The sequence below is a fragment of the Crinia signifera genome, chromosome 12 (assembly GCF_055691185.1).
Source record: "Crinia signifera chromosome 12, ASM5569118v1, whole genome shotgun sequence".
NCBI classification, from domain to species: domain Eukaryota; kingdom Metazoa; phylum Chordata; class Amphibia; order Anura; family Myobatrachidae; genus Crinia; species Crinia signifera.
The window spans coordinates 90,219,505-90,243,504 of NC_139228.1; the positions used below are offsets into that span (position 1 = coordinate 90,219,505).

Here is a 24,000-nt window from a genome sequence, read left to right on the forward strand (position 1 = left end):
CAGCGGGGGGCGCATGCCCCGGACCCGGGGGTGACCTCCCCCGGGCCCGGGCTACCTTCCCTTGGTAGCGTGGGGTGGAAATATGGAAGTTTTTTTTTCCCGTGGGAAAGAAGCTTCAGCTTGCCCGGGGACACTTCCACAGCCCTGGGCATGAATCCCGGGGAATAGTGGGTGAGGAATCAAATTATTTTCAAAGTGCTTTTTTCACCGTTTGGATGCATTTTCCCGGGTGTCCTGCGGTGACCTCCCCCGGGCCCGGGCTACCTTAACTGGGTAGCGTGGGGTGGAAATTTGGAAGTTTTTTTTTCAGGGGGGCAGAAGCTTCAGCTTGCCCAGGGACACTTCCACAGCCCTGGGCATGAATCCCGGGGAATAGTGGGTGAGGAATCAAAGTATTTTCAAAGTGCTATTTTCACAGTTTGGATGCATTTCCCCGGTTGTCCTGCGGGGGACGCAGTGCCCCGGACCCGGGGGTGACCTCCCCCGGGCCCGGGCTACCTTCCCTGGGTAGCGTGGGCTGGAAATATGGAAGTTTTTTTTTTCAGGGGGAAGAAGCTCGGAAGTGCCCAGGGACACTCCCACAGCCCTGGGCATGAATCCCGGGGAAGAGTGGGTGAACAATTTCAAACGGTTTTCAGTGTTTTTTTTCACCGTTTGGATGCATTTCCCAGGGTGTCCTGCTTGGGGCGCAGTGCCCCGGACCCGGGGGTGACCTCCCCCGAGCCCAGGCTACATCCCCCGGGCAGCGCGGGGTGGAAATCTGGAATTTTTTTTTTCAGGGGGGAAGACGCTTTGACGTGCCCAGGGACACTTCCACAGCCCTGGGCATGAATCCCGGGGAAGAGTGGGTGAACAATTTCAAACTATTTTCAAAGTGTTTTTTTTTATCCGATTGAATGCCTTTCTCTGGGTGGCCAGCGGGGGGCGCAGTTCCCTGGGTATCGTGGGGTGAAAATATGGAACTACCTTCCCTGGGTAGCGTGGGGTGAAAATATGGAACTTTTTTTTTCAGGGGGGCAGAAGCTTCAGCTTGCCCGGGGACACTTCCACAGCCCTGGGCATGAATCCCGGGGAAGAGTGGGTGAACGATTTCAAACTGTTTTCAGTGTTTTTTTCACCGTTTGGATGCATTTCCCTGGGTGTCCTGCGGGGGGGGCGCAGTGCCCCGGATCCGGGGGTGACCTCCCCCGGGCCTGGGCTACCTTCCCTGGGTAGCGTGGGGTGGAAATATGGAAGTTTTTTTTTTCAGGGGGGAAGACGCTCGGACGTGCCCAGGGACACTTCCACAGCCCTGGGCATGAATCCCGGGGAAGAGTGGACGAACAATTTCAAAGTATTTTCAAAGTGTTTTTTCACAGTTTGGATGCATTTCCCCGGGTGGCCAGCGGGGGGCGCAGTGCCCCGGACCCGGGGGTGAGCTCCCCCGGGCCTGGGCTACCTTCCCTGGGCAGCGTGGGGTGGAAATATGGAAGTTTTTTTTTCAGTGGGGGAGAAGCTTCAGATTGCCCGGGGACACTTCCACAGCCCCGGGCATGAATCCCGGGGAAGAGTGGGTGAGGAATCTCAATGCATTTTCAAAGTGTTTTTTCACCGTTTGGATGCATTTCCCAGGGTGTCCTGCTTAGGGCGCAGTGCCCCGGACCCGGGGGTGACCTCCCCCGAGCCCGGGCTACCTCCCCCGGGCAGCGCGGGGTGGAAATCTGGAACTTTTTTTCCAGGGGAGGGGAGACCTTCGGACGTGCCCAGGGACACTTCCAAAGCCCTGGGCATGAATCCTGGGCTCGAGTGGGTGAGGAATTTTAAAGTATTTTCAAAATGCTTTTTTCACCCATTGGACGCAATTCCCCGGGCGACCAGCGGGGGGCGCATGCCCCCGGACCCGGGGGTGGCGTCCCCCGGGCCTGGGCTACCTTCCCTGGGTAGCGTGGGGTGGAAATCTGGAACTTTTTTTTTCCGGGGGGAAGACGCTTGGACGTGCCCAGGGACACTTCCAAAGCTGGGACTTGGGAATGTATTGTATTTGCTGAGCCAGGTCTAAGGGGGGTGGAGGGGAATGCTGTGACCATCAGTGGGGCAGGCAGCGCTGAAGTGTCTGGCCTTGCTGAAATGGTGCAGTCCGAGGGGAGTATGGAAAGTATGTCTCTTCAAACATTGCAAGAGAAGGTCCAAACCTTAGAGGTAATGATTGCAAAGCTGGTAAAGAAAATAGGGGGGAAGAAAAGAGAGCGCAATAATGCGTTTAGTAATAAACGGCCACTCCTGAGGGCTATGATCCTGGATTTAGAAGGGGAGCTCGATCCATGTATAAAGGAAAGAGATGCTTTAAAGTCAAGAATAGAGGAGATTAAAAAACAGGAGATGAAGGAGTTAGAGAGTGAGGAGCTACCCCCTAATGTGGTGGTGGAGGAGACGATGGTGGTGGATGGGGAAAATCCCCTGTACAATGACATCAGGGGCTTGGAGGGTGAGAGGGTGGTAGAGATGGAGGTACAGTGCCCAGATGCTGGGTCCACCCAAAAAGGGGAGAATATTATGACCATCTTTGGTGATAGGCTTGAGGTAGGGTAGAAACAGGTAGAGAGGAGCGTAGTCAGGGGTGCTGATAGAGTTGTAGCTGAGCCGGTTGAGAGATCTGTGTCTACTGTGGTTCCAGTCATGCCTGCTGCCCCGGTGGCCCCTGTGGTAGCCCCCATGCCCCCTGTGGTTCCGGGCAGCGTTAGCAGCGCCGCCGCGTGGGGAGGGTGCCAGGCCTACTTGGGGTCAACCTGCCAAGCGTAAGAATGCGGTACAGCTAAGATGGGGAGGGGAGGGAATAACCCCAACATCTGCGGATATTTTAGACCAGCTTTTTAAGTTAGGGTTTGTGGCAGAAGATTTTTTTGCCTGTATTCATCCCTTTGGTACCCCTTAATTTGATTTGAGTTTTATGTCTTATTTTGGGTTGCAAAGGTTTTGGGCAAAATGGGGGGAAGTGAAAACATCGGAGTGGTGGTGTAAGTTTAAAGCACTTGCAATTACACGGCAAGAAAGAGTGAAGGCCAACATCCTTGTTAGGAACGAGTCCCTTAACCCTGCAGATATTATTTTTTGGCTTCAAAGGCACGGGGCAGTCCTGTTATCCCCTTTAGAAAAAGTCCCGGGTGCCAGAGGGGTGTGGGGAGGAGCATGGGCAGTTTACATCCGGCTCAGTGAAGGCTGCAGGATTCCTGCGGCGGCCTTTATTGGCCGTGACCGAGTACAATGCTTCTATCCCGGGCAGCCCAGAGAATGCCACAGATGTGGCGACTTTAGACACTTCAGTAAGGACTGCCCGGAACAGAAGTGCTCGAAATGCAACCAGTTAGGACACTTGGCAAGAGAATGTAGTACAATAGTATGCAACCTATGTGGGAAAGGAGGTCATGCTTTCTCAAATTGTCCTGAAGCGTTTCACAACACCTCCCTTGACAGGGAGATGGAGGGGGTGGCGGAGGAGGTTGAGAGGGCTTTGGCGGAGGCAAGGGTAAGAGCAGCATCTGTGGCATCGGCTGGAGCTGTTCGCCCTGTTGTTTCCGAGCAGCCAAGCTCTGGCCCTCTACCAGGCCCATCTCACTCAGCACATGGTGGGGAAACAGGGCATTCTAGTGCTACAGCCCAAGGGGCAGATGAAGCCCCCCTTTCAGCTAGTGGGCAAAAGTAGAAAGGGCAAGTCGGGTAAGCAGGTATCCAAGAGCAGTGAACAAGTCATTCAGCTGTCGAACAGCTTTTTCTCACTTACAAGTGAGGAGGAGGCGGAAGAAGAGGGTGACATCATAAGGGAAGTAGGTGGCAGTCTGATATTGAGACCCAGGAGGCAGAGGAAGAAAGAGAAGAAGAAGGAAAGTGGTGATGAGAAAAGCAGGAGTAGGAGCAGGAGCCCGGTGGGGAGGTCATTTCTGAAAAAAAGCCTAGATCGGTCAAAGAAAACCAATCATGTGGAAGATCTGGCGCCACAGTTAAAAGAGGTCAGTAGGGAGAGAAATCTGGCAGAGCAGAGGGAAACAGGGCCGGAAGAGCAAGGTGACGGCCAAGCAATTGTCTCGGAGCCTCCCCTGCCCGTTATTACCTCAGGCCCGGATCCTGGGAGCTCTGATCAGGTAGATCCTCATATTGATCCGGGGCCTACTGCAGCTGCGGAAGACTCTCCTCGGGGGACATCCCAGGGGGCATTGCTGGCCCAGGGTTCTGGGGGCGGTGCTTCTGCTGTTGGGGTGCCTGGGGAGGAACATGAATTTGTGAATATAGAGACGGAGGAGGAGGTTACCTCTGGTATTAGTGTGAAAAGGTGGGGGTCGTGTGAAGCACTTGGGGAAAGGCAGGCAAAGAGGAAGTGATCTGGTCCCCACTCTCGGTGACCCTGAAAGATAGCCCCCCAGCCCATTAGATTCGCCACGATTAACGTGGCGTCAATCTTATCCATGCGTTAGCCTTTGATTTTTTTAATTCGTTAGCTGTAGATTTTGTTTTTTTGCAGGAGACCAGATTGGGGCGGCTCGCGGATATATGAATATGATATATAAATTCAGATACCTATACACCTTAGACAATCTTTTCCCACTGCTCAATTGTCTAAGGAGTCTTTTACATGGCGATTCAACTATATTATCCAGTATCCCGCTACCTTCCTGCATCAGAGCACTTCTGACTTGAAGGAATCTAAAGAACATGTGTCTGGGCAGACCATGCTCCGTCTGGAGTTCGCTAAACGATCTGATGTTTCCTTCATAATAAAATTGTCCAACCGTGATCACCCCATATTTCCCCCAAGCCACCCCTCCCTGCTCTTTTATTTCTCTCAGGGCATCCAGGGAAAATATTGATGTATCGGGGTCTAACCCCGTATAATTGGACACTTTATATATCCAATTCCATATTTTCACTGCTTGAGTTATAATTGATGGCTGATTGCCCCGCAGATCCCTTGAAAGCAAACGTTGAAGTGGGGCAAGATCTGCCCCACCACATTGCATTAGTTTAACCAATTCCTCAGTGGCTTCCCCTTCCCGGACCCAGGCACATAGATGAACCAGTTGGGCAGCAATATAATAAATCTTAAAATTTGGAACTGCCAAGCCCCCTTTATCCCTATCTCTACACAACGTGTCCATCTTAATCCTTGAACGCTTATTCTGCCAGATAAATGAAAAGATGATGCTGTTAATTTTCTTAAAATATTCATCCTTTATATATACCGGTGAATGTTGGAATACATAGAGTAACCTAGGCAATAATGACATTTTTATAAGATTAACCCTTCCGTTTTGCGATAGAGGGAGTTTTGTCCAACACCGGCACTTAACCTTAATGTCTTTGATCAGTGGGACAAGATTGTCACCGATATAATCGGTTGCCATTTTTGACACAAGTATCCCTAGGTATCTGAACTTTTCTACTGGCTGAAGGGATGGGCCCATTAAATCTGTGAGGTTTTTGTTTGGGTTCCCAATATACATTAAATGTGATTTTTCCCAGTTCATTTTAATCCCTGAGTAATTCCCAAATTCCTGGAGATATTCCATGATTCTGGGGATATCCCACTCTGGGTTAGACACGCCTACTAATAAATCATCGGCATATAATGACACCATATTTAGTCCCAACTCCGGACCCTGCTCTCCTCTATCCAATAATTGTCTCAATGTGCAGGCCAGGGGTTCTACCGCCACCGCAAAGAGCAAGGGGGAAAGGGGACACCCCTGTCTGGTACCCCTAAACAGGGCAAACAGGGGGGGGACGTGAACCCATTTATCGTCATCCTAGCCCGAGTACTTTTATAAAGTAGTGATATCCACTTTATAAACCTGTCTCCAAAGCCAAAGGTCCTGAGGACTGTCCACAAATATTCCCACTCAATAGAGTCAAACGCTTTATTTGCGTCAAAAGATGCCACTGCGGCATTAATACTCCTACCTTCCGCCATTTGGATATATGAGAAGACCCTTCTCAGATTGATCATCGTCGACTTACCGGCCATGAAGCCGGTTTGGTCGGGATGGATGATGTTGTTAATAATTTTACTCAATCGATTCACTAATATTTTTGCGAATATTTTAGCATCTGAGGCTATTAACGAAATCGGCCTGTACGAATCAATCCGAGAAGGGTCCTTTCCACTTTTGGGGATCATTATTATAGAAGCTTCTGACATTGAAGGGGAGATACTCTCCTCCTCCTCCATTGCATGAAAGAGTTTTAGCAACTGTGGTCCCAAAATCTTGTCGTATTGCTGATATAATTCCCCGGGAAGCCCATCTAGCCCAGGAGCTTTATTGGCCGGTAAAGATTTAATCGCTTCTACCACTTCCACTAGTTCTATGGGAGCGTCAAGAAATTCTTTCATTTCTGCCGGGAGCCGTGGCCTGGTTATTAAGCCCAAATATTCCCTAATTTCTTCCTTCCTCTTACCTAATTGAGATTGATATGCTTTGCTGAAATAGGTCACAAAGGCTTGTGCAATCTTAGGGGTCTCCACCACCACCTCCCCCGTCTCTAGTATGATCTTTGGGATAATATTCGAGGGCCGTTCTTGTTTTGCCAGATGTGCAAGCCATTTCCCTGCCCTGTCTGCACTTGCGTACCATCGGTGATCCCCAGATATTAACCTTCTACATGTTATATCTTGTAGATATTCCAACCATTCCTGTTGGGCTAGCTGCCAGGCGACCCTATCTACTTCAAGATTTTTCTTTAGGAATTCAGACTCCAGATTACCCATCCTTATCTCCAGCTCATTGGCCCTTGCCCGATGCTTTTTTTTTAAGGTTGCAGTTTTTTTATCAGGACCCCTCTAATGAATGCCTTAAAGGCATCCCACATTATAGTCATTTGGGAAGACCTGTTGTTCAATTAAAAAAACTCTGCCATCATATTTTCATTTTCTTCCTGCTCTCCCATTTGCGCCAACCAGAAGGGCTGAAGTTTCCAGTATTTAAAACCCACCTCGCCCTCTAGATCCAGCTGCATCACCACCGGCGAGTGGTCCGAAATACCACGGGCTTTATACTCTATCTGGGGGATTCTATCAAGAAGACCCTCTGTTACAAATATCAGGTCGATTCTGGAAAATGCTACATACGAGGAGGAGAAACAAGAGAATTGTTGACGATCGGGATATTTTACCCTCCATGGGTCCCACCACCCTATTTCTCTCATAAATTCAGCGAATCTTTTACCTTCCTTAGCCACTGCATCATTTGATCTCCTCCAACGATCTAACCTCGGGTCCAGAACCTTATTAAAGTCGCCCAAACAAATGACCTGGCAATCTGAAAATGTATCTGAGAATTCAACAGCCACTTTCATAATTTCATACGAAAAAGGGGGAGGTATGTAAACTGCAAGAATGCAAATTCTTATATGGTTGATGCTACACTCCACAAAAATAAATCTCCCCGCTGGGTCAATCTTTACCACCCCAGGCTTAAATGCCAAAGATTTTTTAATCAACATAGAAACCCCTCTTGACATGGAGGAGAAAGTGGAGTGATATGCATATCCTATCCACGGGCGTCTTAGGGACAGAAGCCTCTCTCCTCTCAAATGAGTTTCCTGGAGACAGATAATATCCGCCCCAAGATCTTTACATTGTTTTAAAACCAAGGATCTTTTAATTCTACAATTTATCCCTCTAACATTCCACGTTAATAACTTAACCATAATCAGTAGCCAGGGGCGTAGCTAAGGGTTCATGGGCCCTGGTGCGAAAGGTCAGCTTGGGGCCCCCCTACATACAACAAAATTAAAATCTCGGTCTGTTTATATTTTAATACATCAAGTATATTATGTTAATAATAGAACTAACATTTAAACATAGGATAGCAGTTTATTGAAATAAAATATTAAAAGAACAAAGATGATAAAACTGGAGAGGCCCAGGTTACTGGAAGCTCAGATGGTGGCAGACCTAGGAGGAGCAGTAAGAATGTTTGTTGTTAGGAGTGGTAATAGTAGTATTGTAAAGTGCTACTTTTAATATATATAACATATAACCTGTAGTGTTACTTATAAACAAGCAAAACAGAATGCATAATCTCACATCAATTAAATAAAGCTGTGTTATATAATGGTGGAGTTTACATGATCCCACATAATTAGCACATCTGCACATTTATATCTACGTGTATGGTAGAATAGTTGACCGGATTAAGACCTAGTGTAACCCCATTCCTTACTTGTTTATGGGTATGACATAATGAAACACCAAACCCTACCTTAAATCTGTAAATTCCAAAGAGACAACGTGGTCTGTGATTTTCCGGATTCTTAAATGTGACAGTTAACTGTAAACCACTAACCTACAAAATGAAGGACATCTATTAGCATGTAGGTCAATAATTATACTTCATATAATAATTCACATAAAATAAGTTTCACTTACTGGTAACTTTAAAGATGTGAACAATGTTGTTGCCATAACTATTAGTCGAACATTGATAATGAATCAAAGAACAGTCAACAAAACTAGGGAACTGCAAAAGTAACACTGAATGGCCACCCTGTAAAAATAAAATAAATAAATAAATAAATTTCTGAACTTATATTATATGTAATAGAAACTGGAAAACAACTTTTGTAAGCATCCGCCATCACTTTTATTCCACACAGAAGCATTCATCCAGGTATCTATACTTTATAGAGTTGTTATACTGCTATGGCTAATGTTTTTACTGTAGTCATCTCTGAAGAAATCAAAATCTAAATGTAGATTATGTGGTCTTTAGCAAGGCGGATGCTATACAAATGTATTATTATGATGCATGCAATAGATTAATAAACTGGAACAACGTAACAGAATATATAGAACTGGAACATGCCCACAAGTTAGTATAAACCTTTTAAATGTGAGACTTGATGTCCAAACCGATATTGAACTGGTAAACTGTATACTCACAAATCCTATTAAAATGGACATCTCCTGGATTTAGCTTCAGAAAACTTGTCAATCATGCTCGGAATATCAATCTTCCTGGCCCTGTCATTTTCAACACTCAATAGGGCTAAATCACTCAGCCTCTGTTGAGACATTGTACTCCTAAGGTAATTTTTTATTAATTTCAATTTTGAAAATGATCGTTCTGCAGACGATACTGTCACTGGCAGTGTAAGAAAGAGTAGAAGTGCTATGCAGACGTCTGGTACAGTAGAAGACAATCCAGAGTTCTCAACCAGAAGGAGAATTGCTAGATCTCGTATAGATGAAGATTTTTGGATATCTCCTAGGAGCGCAGATCGGAAACTTAACAACTGAGCAGGAAAATCATTAGACAAGTCATCCTGGTAGAATTCTCGCAATTTAGTTGCTTCTTTGAATACTGTATCATCAGCTTCTGCTGACAATGTTGCTGGCTGAAGAATATGGAATCTTTGTACAACTGTATTCATACCACTGAAGCAATATTGCAGCTGATTTATAGCTATATCCAAACATCTATAAAAGACTGTTGTTTTAAATCTTTCTTCTGGGTCCTGTAGCCTTTCATCCTCACACAGCTCATCAAAGTGTTGCTTGACTTTCTGCACTCTTTTATCTTCTAATTTTGCTTGGATGCCCCAGTTTTCTGCAACAGTTACTGCTGTTCTTTTTACTGCCTTATAATCATCTCGGAAGTTGCTAAGGACTTCAGTGGCATTGTAAATCAATTTGGTGGCATTAGAGAGATCCATGTCTTTTGACTGCAGCATTTTAGAAACGGAGTTAACATTTTCTAAAATTTTGGAACAATTTACCACTACAATGGAAAAATCAGGCGCAATGGGTTGGATAATTAAATATGTAAATATATATAGATATATAGAGGTCCACAGCTTAAATGGCTGCTCCCAGATACCTAGAAGGATTAAATTGCCTTTCTAGAATCAAATGCAAAGAAACTAAAATAAATAAAGAGAGCGCGCACTGTGTTGATCTATTTGTTTTTACTCAATAAAAAATAAAAATGAATATATTTAAACAGTACATTATAATAAAAATACACAATTTTAAAATACATATGCAGATACAAAATATGTGAGCATCCGACTTAGGTAAAAGAACCTGAATATTATCAAAGTGCCTCTGTTCGAAGTGTGGATCCTTATAGAGATCAATAGTAACTTTCTTTAAAGAGATGGATATTGAATTGACACATAGTCTTAGTTCGTATGTAATGACATAAATATTACCACTTATGGTCCTCGTCAGCGTGCGATGTTGTTACACTCCTCACAAGTGTCCGCTTCAACCGGTGTTGCCTAGTGTTGGTATGTCGGCACCGGGAGCAGACTCTGTGATCCGGGCGTCCGCTCGTCTGCTACAACCAGCGTGGCCCCGAGGTGAGAAGGGGCTGGCGCTGGGAGCTAACAAGCCGCGAAGTGTGCTGCTGAAAACCAGCGTGGCCCCAGATGGAAAAGGGCTGGCGCTGGGAGCTGTCAAGTCGCAGAGGGTAGATGGTAGCCCGGGCGTCCTGATGGACGGACGTACTTGGAGTGGCACCTGGATCGAGGACGCAGGGTGCGTTGATGTATTAAAGCGGGTGACAAAGTCCAATCACGGAAGTGTAAATGATGTAAGGATCAGTCAGAGGTAGCCAGGTAGCTGAACGGTCGGATGCAATTAATCCTTGACGCGTTTCTCCGTCTGCGGGTACTGACGGTTTCATCAGAAGGTGATTTTAGTTTCTAAAATTTTGGCCTGCAGAACAACTATGCAAACAAACTGGAATGATTCCAGTTTTTTTTTTTCAACGCACCGGCCTCATCTCTTTCTTTTGGCTTTGTGGAAAGAATAATTATTTTAGACAAAGCCTGTAAAATATCCCGAAACCTGAACCGTAGTGCTAGTACTGAGTCATATCGAGAAGCCCATCTTGTTGGGCAAAGTTGTTTTAAAGTTAGTGAGGATTCTGAAGTAAAGGATGCCAAAAATGCCCATCTCTTCACACTTTCACCAAAGAATTTGTATAAAGACTGAACCACGTCAAAAAAATTGGAAATTTCAGTTATATTTGAAACTGCATCCTGCAAAACTAAATTAAGGTTATGGGCAGCACAATGTATATAAAGAGCATTTTTTTCTTTGTTAATAATGCGAGCTTGAACTCCTGTGTAAACACCACTCATTGTGGCTGCTCCATCATAGCCCTGACCACGGCATTTTGATAGGTCCAGGCCTTTCTTCTCTATGGTTTCCACTATTGTTTTTTCAAGGCCAGCAGCTGATTGGTCCTCAATAGACTGAAAACCTAAAAAGGCTTCCTCTATTTTGATATCAGTGGCCCTTGAGTTCTCGTCTCTTTGAACAATTACATATCTAAACACTTGACTTAGCTGATCAATTTTTCCTATGTCTTGGGTTGTGTCCATTATTATTGAAAAAAACTGCGACTTCTGGATTTCAGAAACAATATCTTTTTCTATTTTGCTTGCAAGAAGACTTATAAGTTCGTTCTGAATTTGTGGACTCAGATATTTAATGCTTCCTTGTGGTCTCTGCAAAATGTCCTTTAGTATAGGATCATATTCAGCCAGTAATTCAATAATAGTCAGAAAATTGCCATTGTTTACCTCTCCTATTTTTTCTCTGTGGCCACGAAAAGCAAGGTTGGCCATAGCCATTGTTAATGTTACATTAACAATCCTATGTAAAACTTGTCTCCAAAACATGCTTTCTCTTCTTATGTTTTTCTCATTTTCCTCATCTATGGTTTTATTACGCCTCCAGTGATCATATACTAGTAGTAGTAGTAGTAGTAGTAGTTGTAGTAGTAGTGGTAGCATTAGCAGCTATTGCTATAAGTAGTATAAATATTATATAGTATAATATTATTATAGTAAAAATAAAATATTAGTACAAGTTTTATTAGTAGTAGTTGTTGTTGTTGTTGTTGTTGTTGTTGTAGTTGTAGTTGTAGTTGTAGTTGTTGTTGTTGTTGTTGTTGTTGTTGTTATAGCAGTAGTATTAGTAGTAGTAGTAATTATTATTATTATTATTATTATTATTATTATTATTATTATTATTATTATAGTAAAAATAAAATCTTAGTACAAGTTGTATTATTATTATTATTATTATTATTATTATTATTATTATTATTATTATTATTATTATTATTATGTCGTAGTAGTAGATTATATATAGTAGATTATGCATCTTTAAAATGTTATTCCTTCCCTGCCCACCCATCAGTATATTCATATATAATATGACATTACAGTGCACTCTATGTTATATTATCAGTCTTCTTCAATAAACAAAATCCTTTATCCATAGGCCTCTGCAAACAGAAGAGGACAGGCGTGTGTCAGAGGGAACAGATACTACTAATACTGAAAATCAAGCTTGGTAAGTAAAGAGGATGATTGATTTGTCATCAATTCTAGCTTTTCCCATAATATCTGTTCTGTCTACCTCTCCACGCACCTCATCCCTTGTTCCTCATTATCTCTATCTCTTGCTTTTTAACAATTTGTCATTTATGAAAATAGATCTGATTTTTGTTCTTATTACTTCCAGTAATTCCACACCGAACTTTACAGTGCCATTAAGGAAGAAAATGACGGAAGCTGGGCTATACGACAAGCACAGTAAGGATCACCCCATCCTTGAGGGCTTCAGGAAACACTTGTTTGAGACCTTGGAAATACCCAATTGCATGCAGGAGGTAATAATTTAAGTATTTATAAACAATTCAATTCTGTTGTTTGTTCTATTTTCCATAATCAGAAATGCAGTGATGGCTAACCTTGGCACTCCATCTGTTGTTGAACACCATGTCCTGCTATAGTATTGCTATTTGGTGATGCTAAAACTGGTGCAGGGCATGCTGGAATTTGTAGTTCTACAACAGCTGGAGTGCCAAGGTAAGCAATCAGTGACCTAATGCATAACACCTTTATATAACATTGCTAATTTACTCTTGTTTTCCAATAACCGTCCCTTTGCTATAAGAAAGGTTTACTTGTTGTTTTTAGATATTCTGTATGATATGCAGGCTATTAGGATACCAGTGGTCAGACTATGGACCTTGGTATCTCATCCACCAGAAACCCCAATGCACCCCAGTAGGTTTACTAATTAAACTCCCTCCCCTCCCCTAACCTTCCTTTCTTGGTGTCCAACCCTCCCCAGTGGTGCTTAAACCTAATCCTTAGTACCTTACCCTATCCCACACTCTGTGCTGCCTAACCTTCTTCCCCACACCCTAACCCTAACTGCCCCCCTAGTGCCTAGCCCTAAAATCCCACCCCTACATCCCACTATACTTGATAACAGGATGACAGATGTATCCCATTCCCAGATGGCATATAGTCAATGGCATTATGTTTGCAGTCTGGATGCCATGGTCAGCAATCTCATCATTGGCATCCCAATAATGGGCACATTAAATGTATACCATTGTTAGAATGTATTTTATATCAGCTTTTGTATTTTAGAAAATGTAATCTTATTTTTGTCTCTTTATTCTTAGGTGGAAAATGTTGCAAGATACTTGTACTTCATGGACAACACAAAAGTATCTTTGGATTTTGTACTGGATGTTGAGAAATCGATCCAGTACTTCAACAAACTCAGAGCAACGGGGTTGACAAATCAGACAGCCTCAAACTACCTGAAGAGTGTGCGGAGGTTTGTCACATACAACATTACAGCCACCAACCTGGTGCAAAACAACAAGGTCCTGTATGATTCTTTCGAACAATTCCTCAAAAGAACGAGGGACATTCAACGGACGATAAGCAAAGGTGTCTCACGGGAGATTGTGGCAAAAAGGTAAGAGTAAAAATCAAATTTAAAGGCAAACATTTTTTTTTTTTTATCTGGTCTATAGATACTTTTTGTCCTCCTGACAAGGAAAAGGGCTGTGATTTTAATAACTGTGTGTGTGGGTGGGGTAACTACAACAATTTATTGGTTGTCCTATATTATTGTATAATTATATGATAACTGGTGTATGTTTAATAATTTTGTATTTATTATTTGCAGATTTGACATGCTCACTACCAATGTCAAAACCCCAGAAGACTGTCGTAAACTTCTGGTGGTGGCAAAACCTGGATTTGTTGAAGCCATTCAAAAGGCAAAGGCAGATCAGGAGTTGAATGAAAAGGAGAGATTGATCATTCTCTATTATCTTGAGTCCGTGGTCATTCTCAAGCACCTGCAACGACCTGGTGTCGTCCAAAATTTTACAGTAAGTAGTTTTTTTTTTTTTTATAATCCCTGATCTCTCTGTTCCTTCCACACTCCAGAGTAGTAGAGTAACTATTTTTTTGTTATCTGCAGGTGACCGAGTGGCTCCAAAGGATTCCCCACAAGTCACGTATTGGGGATAAATTGGTGATCACAGCTGTTGTTGGTGTGAAGACCCACAAAACATCAACGCAGCAAGTTGCTTGTTTTGCTCTTGAAGAGGATGAGGAAATGGTAAGTCTCAAATATTTCAAATATGTCTTGCTAGTGAAATTCATGCCAAAAGTAAGATATATAGTTTCCACAAGGCCACTTTATTCTCTTTTTCAACTCTATAATTTCAATCAATCATTCAGCTTTAGTAATATTGTGTCCCATGACATCCAACTTTATCTTGTATTTCTCAAATATAATGCCTGTTGTTTAATATCCATTTTGTCTGCAAAGGTAACATTTATATCTCTTTCCTTTCAGTGGTTTGACACTTACTTCAAAAAAGTCCGGCCCACATTTTTTCGGACAAGCAATGAGGACAGTGTATATTTTTTTCATTTCAACGACTGGACAAAAAATATATAATGTCTCTAATGATGTCTCAAGATTTCATCAAAAGTAAGTGTAGATGACTTAAAGAATATATTGATCATTCTTCCTTATGTGTATGAGCAAACCCTGAGGGATAAACCAAACTTTATTTATTTTTGCTAACATTTTCATTGTTTTAATATATTGTATTTATATTCCCTTTCTAGGTATGATCTGGAGCCGATCACAAGTCAGGAAGTTCGCCGTGTGATTGAAACATTCATCAACAGCAAAGTTTCCCATGGAGAGAAGAGTGCCATTTCCCATTATTTGGCCCACACATATGCGACGGCAGACAAGCATAATCGAATGAAAAATGTTGATGATCTTGTGATGGCGTCACAAATTGTCAGTAATTTGGGTTGTCTTCGTGTTTCCACAGATGCTGAAAGGACGTCAAGAGCTGGTGAAGGGACTTCAAGAGATGTCGACGGGAGAAAGAGGCACCGGGAAGAGGTTGAAGAAGATGATCTACCACCACCACCTGTGAAGAGAACTAAAGAAGACATATATTCAAGATTCAAGTCAGAATATCCCGTGCAAATGGACAAAGAAGATTGTCAGAAACTAGAACATGGTCGTTATTGCTATGACAAGTGGCGGAAGGAGCAGAATAAGATGCGTATAGATGATATAATTGGTAAGACATGCTACATTCTTATATCTCTAAGGCTAAGGGGAATCCCCAAATAAGTCATTTTATTGATTGCTTTAAATAATAATAAAATAAAAAACTAGAAGAGTAACTAGTTTGTTCATGAACTATATAAACTTTATAGCAATTCTAATTAATTTTTAATACTTTTTTCTATAGGACAATTCCGTGCAAGGCTTCCAGATGAGAGGAAAGTTACACGTTATGTGGCCATCCAGGGGTGGAAACAAAATGTCCCAAGAATGGTTGACATTACTGCTAACTGGAAACCACAGCCTGCAAGATCAGTGAAGGACAATGTAGAGTTAGAACATCTGGTCTCCCAACAAAAATGGAAAGGTCTGGTTATCGTACCAGATGAAGAGAAAGGAGAGAAGGTTATTGCCACCAGATCTTTTAAGAAGGGGGAAATCTTGTGTGACTATCATGGATCTTTAATATCACATGAAGAAGGTGAGAAGATAATGGACACTGTGACTGAGGGAGCAATGGGATTCCTATTCTTTTTTAAAGACAATAAAGGAAAGCGCCTGTGTGTAGATGCAACAAATGCGCCATGCATTTGCCACCCACAATTAGTTACAACTTTTGGTCGGAAATTAAACCATTCTAGGAAGAAAAACAATGTTAAACCTATTTATTATCCCCTTTTTGAAAATCAAATACCTACGGTTTTGTTATCGGCTATGCAAGACATTTCTCCGGGAATGGAATTGCTTTTTGACTATGGAGTGACTAAATCCTCGTTTAGAGGGGAAGGAGCGGACTTATCATGGTTGGACAAGTAATTATTTTTTTTTTGGATTGTATATTTAGATTTTCTGTAAAATGTATTTATTTATGTTTTGTGTACATGTTACTTTGATAAATACAATTGTTATTTTTTTTTGCACAATAAAGTTATTTATTCAAAAACCATTTATTTTATCTTATAATAATGCTGGATTTTAATTATAATTTTTAGATATTTTATTTTTGCAAACTGTATTTATGCAACTGTTGAAACAACAGTTGTATAAATACAGATTGCAAAATTATAATATATATATAGAATTCTGTATTTGCGGCTTGGCACTCCAACTTTCAAAATCAAATTCCCAGGTGCCTTCAGGGTCCAATGGGTAGCGTGGTTGTATCAGGGTACAAACAAACAGCGGCACTCGATGGGTTTTCAAAAAGACTGTATTCAAAAGAATTTTTGAATACAGTCTTTTTGAAAACCCATCGAGTGCCGCTGTTTGTTTGTACCCTGATACAACCATGCTATATATATATATAATGACAATTAAATCCAGCATTATCAATCTGTATATATTTTTTTTTTTCTATAAAATGTATTAATTTATATTTTATGTACACATTGCTTTAATAAATATAGTTGTTTTTCTTTTTCAAAATAAAGTTATTTTTCAAAATATTTTTTGGTTGATTGTATTTATTTTATTTTTGCAAACTGTATTTATTACAACTGTTGAACCAACATGTGTATAAATAGAGATTGCAAAAATAAAATGCATATCATTTTTTTATTTTATATTAATGCTGATTAAATATGTCTATGCCATTTTTGTCAAATGTTGAAATTTCTTTAAAATAGGTTTCTTTTTTTCACAATAAAGTTATTTTTAAAAATCCTTTTTTTATGTTATTTATGTAAACTGCATTTATTCAACAGTTGGTCCAATAAAATTCTTTATTTTTATTTCTTGATAATGCTGGTTCTAAATATATGTCTATTTTTTAAATGTGCTAATACATTTTTAATATGATAATAAAGCATATTTTATTTAATATTAATGCTAGTTTTTCATTATTATCTTTATTGATTTTATTTTTGAAAACTATATTTATAGAACTGTTAATCTATTGATCAAACGGTTGTATAAATACAGTTTGCAAAATAAAATAAATAAAAAAATATGTTAATGCTTGTTTTAAATATATGTTTGTCATTTTTGTTAAATAGTTTTGTGCACAATGTATTGAAATAAATATCTGTTTTCAGAATAATGTTGTTTTTTAAATGTAGTTTTTTATTTATTTATGTAAACTGTATACATGTGTCTTTTTATTAAAACAAATGATTTTATATTAATGCCAGATTGAAGTATGTTTATTTTTAAAAAAATGTTTTATTTAATAAGTATTATTTACTTTATTCAACAATAATGCTGATTATAATAAAAAATCTTTATTTTTTTTTTTTTAAATATATGTATAATAAAATGACAATACAATACAATAAAATTCATTTGTTTACTTTGATCTCTTTGTGTGGTTGTCATTATTCATAGAATATAATGAAATGTATTTCCATATATATATATATATATATATATATATATATATATATATATATATATATATATATATATATAGTCAAAGTGGAAGAAGACTAGCACTCGCGTGAGAACCTACACCTTGACAAAGGGGCGCTGCCTCGAAACATTGGTTGGTTTTTACCCATTTTTCAATATAACATTTTTCAAAGACCCACGAGTGCTAGTCTTCTTCCACTTTGACTGCAAATACCACAAGACAGGCACGGGGGCGGGTGACCACAAGGAGTGAGTGCCGGGCCGTACAGCTATATATATATATATATATATATATATATATATATATATATATATATATATATATATATATATATATTAGGGTTAGGGAGAAAGGGTTGTTGGGAAAACACAATCATTAGGTCGACATGGGTTTGGTCAACATTCAAATGCCAACATTGAGTTTTTCACTATTGTTGCAACATGGACACTAAAAAGTGCAGCACATCCCCTCCATGACATGCTGCACTCACCATGCTTTGGGTATGTGTCTCACTACACTCTACACACTAATTTATTCTACCACCACAGCCTAGTGGCATGAGAAACTGCCTGTCGGCACATGTCAACTCAAGAAAAAGGGAAAAACTTAATGTGGACCTTTTGACTGTCGACCTTCCCCATGTCGACCTAATGCATGTGTTGTCCCTGTCAACCTAACAGATGTGGACCTTCAGTCATGTCCACCTTTATGCATGTCAACCTTCAGTCATGTTGACCTTCATGCACATTGACCTTCAGTGGTCGATGTAATGCTTGTTGACATACTGACCAAATGCCCAGATAAACAGGATTGTACACTAACAATGTAGGGTATTTACAAATATAAATGTACTTTAATTTTTCCCTATTTTGGTACATATATGCATCTACATAAATTTGAAAAGCTGAATCAGCATCAACTTTGAAGAAAACTTTCAGATTTTCACAAATATCAAACAAAGATGTTGAGCTTCCTCAGAAAGTATGAGATTACTTTGGCTTCCCATAATCATGTACAATATGAAGATGTCATTGTCACAGTAATATCAGAGACCTATAACACTTTTGGATTAGTTGCAGTAATCATCAGTCCTGTATAATTAATTATACGAACCCTTGTTTGAATTAACATTAAGGTAGCACACTTATATTTGCGAAAAGTATGCTGGGGTACACTTTTTGCACCCACTTAGCTGGATTCATAAACAAATAAACAAGAGTCTACCCTAAAAATGTAGTGTATTTAGCAATTAAATTATTCTATATTTGTATATATATATATATATATATATATATATATATATATATATATATATATATATATATATATACAGCAGCAAATAAGTGGCACTCGGAGGCTTGTTAAGGAGGTGAAAATAGCAGGAATATTTATTCCTAGTGCAGGGAAAACGTTTCGGAGCACGGAGGCCCCGTCGTCAGTTCAGGTAATGCACAGTGCACAAAACAATTACAGTGTATTATATAGGAGACTTACCCGCCCCCAGAGCGTCCCGTTCGTGTCTTCCTCCTGTGGCTTCCGGGTTGGCGCCGTCTCTGTGACGTCACTGGCGCAGGTCCGATGGTCGCGATGGTTTCTGCGCAACGTCACTGATGCGCGCTCCCGGTGGCCAGCTGTAGGGTCACGTGGGGCTGCTGTGCGCTATAGTGATATACAAAGACATGTGATAACTGTTAAACAATGCATACAGATCAACATAGCATAATACAAAAAAGCAAATCAAAGTGACACTAGTTTCCTGAATACACGTAAAGCTTAGGGGAAACTTTAAACTAACACAGGCAAGGTGATGCATGATCAGTATGAAAAAATGAATGATCAGTGGTGTAAGGCTGCCATCTACTGGGCAGTAAGTGAAACAACAACACATGTAAAACAATTATGACATTTACTAAGACAAACTATTTAAAATAATGCGAACAGCATTAGGGAACTGTCCCTGCCATCTGAATACTCAGTTCTACATATGCCAGAGCAGAGGGCTATATGAATGCCCATACAAGTCTGCTGCTGATGAACAGGGAATGGGCTGTCAAGTATAGATGATTCCCATGTACTGGAACAGGCAATATGTGTCAGCACGGAGGCATGCACTAGAAGGCAAAGTATAACGGCATGGGTGACAAAAGCACCAATGCCACGCTGGTTAAGGCACCCCCTGGGGAACGCACAGGTATAGATGCAAAGAAATCTATGGTGTGCAATGAGTGGAAAAATGGAAAGGAAAAAACAAAAAACCAAAAAACAGCTGGTGGCCATCCTGGAAGCATGCAATGCAGAAGTGGACAAAGGCACAAAACAAACAACATGAGCCAAAGACAGACCACTGACAGATGAATGGCATATGGGAAGGAACCTATATGAAATTGTATAGTCCAAGATTCTCGTTAAGCCCTCTGGGTTGTAGAGAGTCTAGCTTGAAAATCCATTGGGATTCGAGCTGTAACAATTTTCTGGATCTGTTGCCGCCTCTGATGGAGAACGGCACATGATCCACGATCTTGTACCGCAGTGTCGCCATGCTATGTTTAAAATTGGCAAAGTGGCGAGCCACTGGTTGCTCGCTTTTGCCGGAAATGAGGGCTGCTCGTATGGCACAACGGTGTTGTGCCATTCTGACTTTAAAAGTGCAATCTGTTTTCCCCACGTAACATAAGCCGCAAGGGCAGATGATAACGTATATAATGTACTTTGACGTACATGTCAAGGGCCAGCGTATTTTGAATTTGAGCCCAGTGTGGGGATGGGATATAAATGTACTGGGTGTAAGGGAACTGCACGTAGTGCATCCCAGGCACCAGTAGCAACCATTGGCACGATGTCTGGTTCTATGGTACATATATGCATCTACATAAATTTGAAAAGCTGAATCAGCATCAACTTTGAAGAAAACTTTTAGATTTTCACAAATATCAAAGAAAGATGTTGAGCTTCCTCCGAATGTATGAGATTACATAGGCTTCCTATAATCCTGTACAATATGAAGATGTCATTGTCACAGTAATATTAGAGACCTATAACACTTTTGGATTAGTTGCAGTAATCATCAGTCCTGTATAATTAATTATAGGAGTAGGTGGAATTTTAAAGTATTTTCAAAGTGCTTTTTTCACTCTTTGGACGCAATTCCCCGGGCGACCAGCGGGGGGTGCATGCCCCTGGACCCGGGGATGACCTGGGCTACCTTCCCTGGGTAGCGTGGGGTGGAAATATGGAAGTTTTTTTTCAGGGGGGCAGAAGCTTCAGCTTGCCCAGGGATACTTCCACAGCCCTGGGCATGAATCCCGGGGAAGAGTGGGTGAGGAATCAAATTATTTTCAAAGTGTTTTTTCACAGTTTGGATGCATTTCCCTGGGTGTCCTGCGGGGGGGGGGCGCAGTGCCCCGGACCCGGGGGTGACCTCCCCAAGGCCCGGGCTACCTTCCCCGGGCCTCGTGGGGTGGAAATATGGAAGTTTTTTTTTCAGGGGGAAAGACGCTCGGACGTGCCCAGGGACACTTCCACAGCCCTGGGCATGAATCCCGGGGAAGAGTGGGTGAACGATTTCAAACTATTTTCAGTGGTTTTTTTTACTGTTTGGATGCATTTCCCCGGGTGTCCTGCGGGGGGCGCAGTGTCCCGGACCCGGGGGTGACCTCCCCCGGGCCTAGGCTACCTTCCCCGGGCATCGTGGGGTAGAAATATGGAAGTTTTTTTTTCAGGGGGGAAGACGCTCGGACGTGCCCAGGGACACTTCCACAGCCCTGGGCATGAATCCTGGGGAAGAGTGGGTGAGGAATCAAATTATTTTCAAAGTGTTTTTTTCACAGTTTGGATGCATTTCCCTGGGTGTCCTGCGGGGGGCGCAGTGCCCCGGACCCTGGGGTGACCTCCCCCAGGCCCGGGCTATCTTCCCCGGGCATCGTGGGGTGGAAATATGGAAGTTTTTTTTTCAGGGGGGAAGACGCTCGGACGTGCCCAGGGACACTTCCACAGCCCTGGGCATGATTCCCGGGCTCGAGTGGGTGAATAATTTCAAAGTATTTTCAAAGTATTTTTTTCACCTTTTGGACGCAATTCCCTGGACCCGGGAGTGGCCTCCCCCGGGCCCGGGCTACCTTCCCTGGGTAGCGTGGGGTGGAAATATAGAAGTTTTTTTTTTCCGGGGGGGGGGGAGACGCTCGGAAGTGCCCAGGGACACTTCCACAGCCCTGGGCATGAATCCCGGGGAAGAGTGGGTGAGAAGTGTCAAAATATTTTCAAAGTGCTTTTTTCACATTTCAGATGCAATTCCCCGGTCGACCAGCGGGGGGGCGCCGGTCCCCGGACCCGGGGTTGAACTCCCCCGGGCCCCGGCTACCTTCCCCGGGCATCGTGGGGTGGAAATATGGAAGTTTTTTTTTCCCGGGGGGTAGACGCTCGAACGTGCCCAGGGACACTTCCACAGCCCTGGGCATGAATCCCGGGCTCGAGTGGGTGAGGAATTTCAAAGTATTTTCAAAGTATTTTTTTCACCTTTTGGACGCAATTCCCCGGGCGACCAGCGGGGGGCGCAGTTCCCCGGACCCGGGGGTGGCCTCCCCCGGGCCACCTCCCCCGGGCATCGTGGGGTGGAAATATGGAACTTTTTTTTTCAGGGGGGAAGACGCTCGAACTTACCCAGGGACACTTCCACAGCCCTGGTCATGAATCCCGGGGAAGAGTGGGTGAGAAGTGTCAAAATATTTTCAAAGTGCTTTTTTCACCTTTCAGATGCAATTCCCCGGTCGACCAGCGGGGGGTGCCGGTCCCCGGACCCGGGGGTGAACTCCCCCGGGCCCCGGCTACCTTCCCCGGGCATCGTGGGGTGGAAATCTGGAAGTTTTTTTTCCCCGGGGGGTAGACGCTCGGACGTGCACAGGGACACTTCCACAGCCCTGGGCATGATTCCCGGGCTCGAGTGGGAGAAGCATTCCGGATCGTTTTCAGTCTTTTTTGCCCGTTTGGATGCAATTCCCCGGCCGACCAGCGAGGGGGCGCAGTCCCCCGGACCACGGGGCGACCTCCCCCGGGCCCAGGCTACCTTCCCCGGGAAGAGTGGTGCGGATACGTGGGTTTTTTCCATTTTCACCCCCTGGCTGCAGTACCTTGGGCGGCCTGCCGGGGGCGCCGCGGCGCGTGCGGCTGCCCCCGGCCCCCCGCCACCTCCCACGGCCCTGCCGGGGCTCCGGGGGCCCCCGGGGACCGCGTGGGAGCGAGAATCCCCGGCACGGAAGTCCTTTCTATGAGGACGGACAGGGTGGCCCGCGGCCGGCCCACAGTTCCAGGAGGTCGGGGAAGAGTGGAGAAATCCGGGGTGTGTGTCGCACGGTCTAATGCGTGCCGCTACGTGCCGGAGCACCCTTTCTGCGGATCTATAGGGAGGCATGAGGATCCGACGAAGACAGGGGGATTCTCCCGGAGCCTGTTCCCGGGCCGCGAGAAGCCCCTCACCCCCCGGGGGACTCCCGGAGCTCGGCGGGGGCTCCCCGGGAGCGCCCAGCCCGGCCTGGGCTCCAGGAGGCCGGGCCCGAACCCGCCCCCGGCCCGGCGCAGCGCCCCCCGGCGGCCGCAGACGGAAAACCCCGCGATTTCTCCGAGAGCGGGCCCCCGGCTCCCTCGCGCACGGAGGAGGGAACCGAGAGGCGAGGGCTCCTTTACCCGGCTCGCGGGCGCCCCCCGGTGGTGGAAAAATATATTGCAGTTTGTGGAAGTCATTTCTATGAGAACGAACCTGCCCCTCCGAGGCCGGGGGTCGGTTCCAGGAGGGCGGGAGAGAGTCGCTCCGAGTACCGCTGAAGTGTCGCGCGCCACTCGCGTGCCGCTACCCGCCGGAGCACCCCTCCTGGAGATATATAGGAGGCAGACGGATTCTGCCAGCAGGCGGTGGAAAGATGGAAGTTTGAGATGGGCCTTCTCTCGCTTCCCCGCCGCCCCGATCGATGTGGCACTCCGCACCCCGGCCGGGAGGGTCCTTCGCTTGGCCGGAACCTCGGGTCCCGGTCGGCTCAGGCGACAGCGACGCTCCCTCAGCCCACGGCGCGCCCGGCACCCCTCCTCCGCGAGCGGGTCCGGTCCCCCGTCGCCCGCCCCGAAGCTCCCGGAAAGGGGCCAGGGGCGGGCTCGCTCCTCGCACGGTGCGGTCTGCTCCGTCCGTCAGCCTCCCAGGCGTCCGATACCGCCGGCGGGGCCGGGGAGCGTCCCCTCGCGCCGCGAGGCTCGCTCTCCCCCGGAACCCCGG

The 24,000-nt window shown here is 43.9% G+C and overlaps 1 protein-coding gene across 1 annotated transcript in view; it reads left to right on the forward strand.

Moving 5' to 3' along the window:
* Positions 1 to 16,362, forward strand: part of LOC146049759 (uncharacterized) — a 34,576-nt gene extending 18,214 nt beyond the window's left edge. Inside the window, exons 2-9 of the mRNA XM_083166371.1 lie at positions 12,266 to 12,337; positions 12,509 to 12,656; positions 13,464 to 13,765; positions 13,979 to 14,186; positions 14,279 to 14,419; positions 14,660 to 14,797; positions 14,938 to 15,410; positions 15,585 to 16,362. Coding sequence (XP_083022497.1) covers positions 12,549 to 12,656; positions 13,464 to 13,765; positions 13,979 to 14,186; positions 14,279 to 14,419; positions 14,660 to 14,764 — 864 coding nt within the window. The 5' untranslated portion in view covers positions 12,266 to 12,337; positions 12,509 to 12,548 and the 3' untranslated portion in view covers positions 14,765 to 14,797; positions 14,938 to 15,410; positions 15,585 to 16,362. The remainder of the gene's footprint in view (positions 1 to 12,265; positions 12,338 to 12,508; positions 12,657 to 13,463; positions 13,766 to 13,978; positions 14,187 to 14,278; positions 14,420 to 14,659; positions 14,798 to 14,937; positions 15,411 to 15,584) is intronic.
* The last annotated feature ends 7,638 nt before the right edge of the window (positions 16,363 to 24,000 follow it).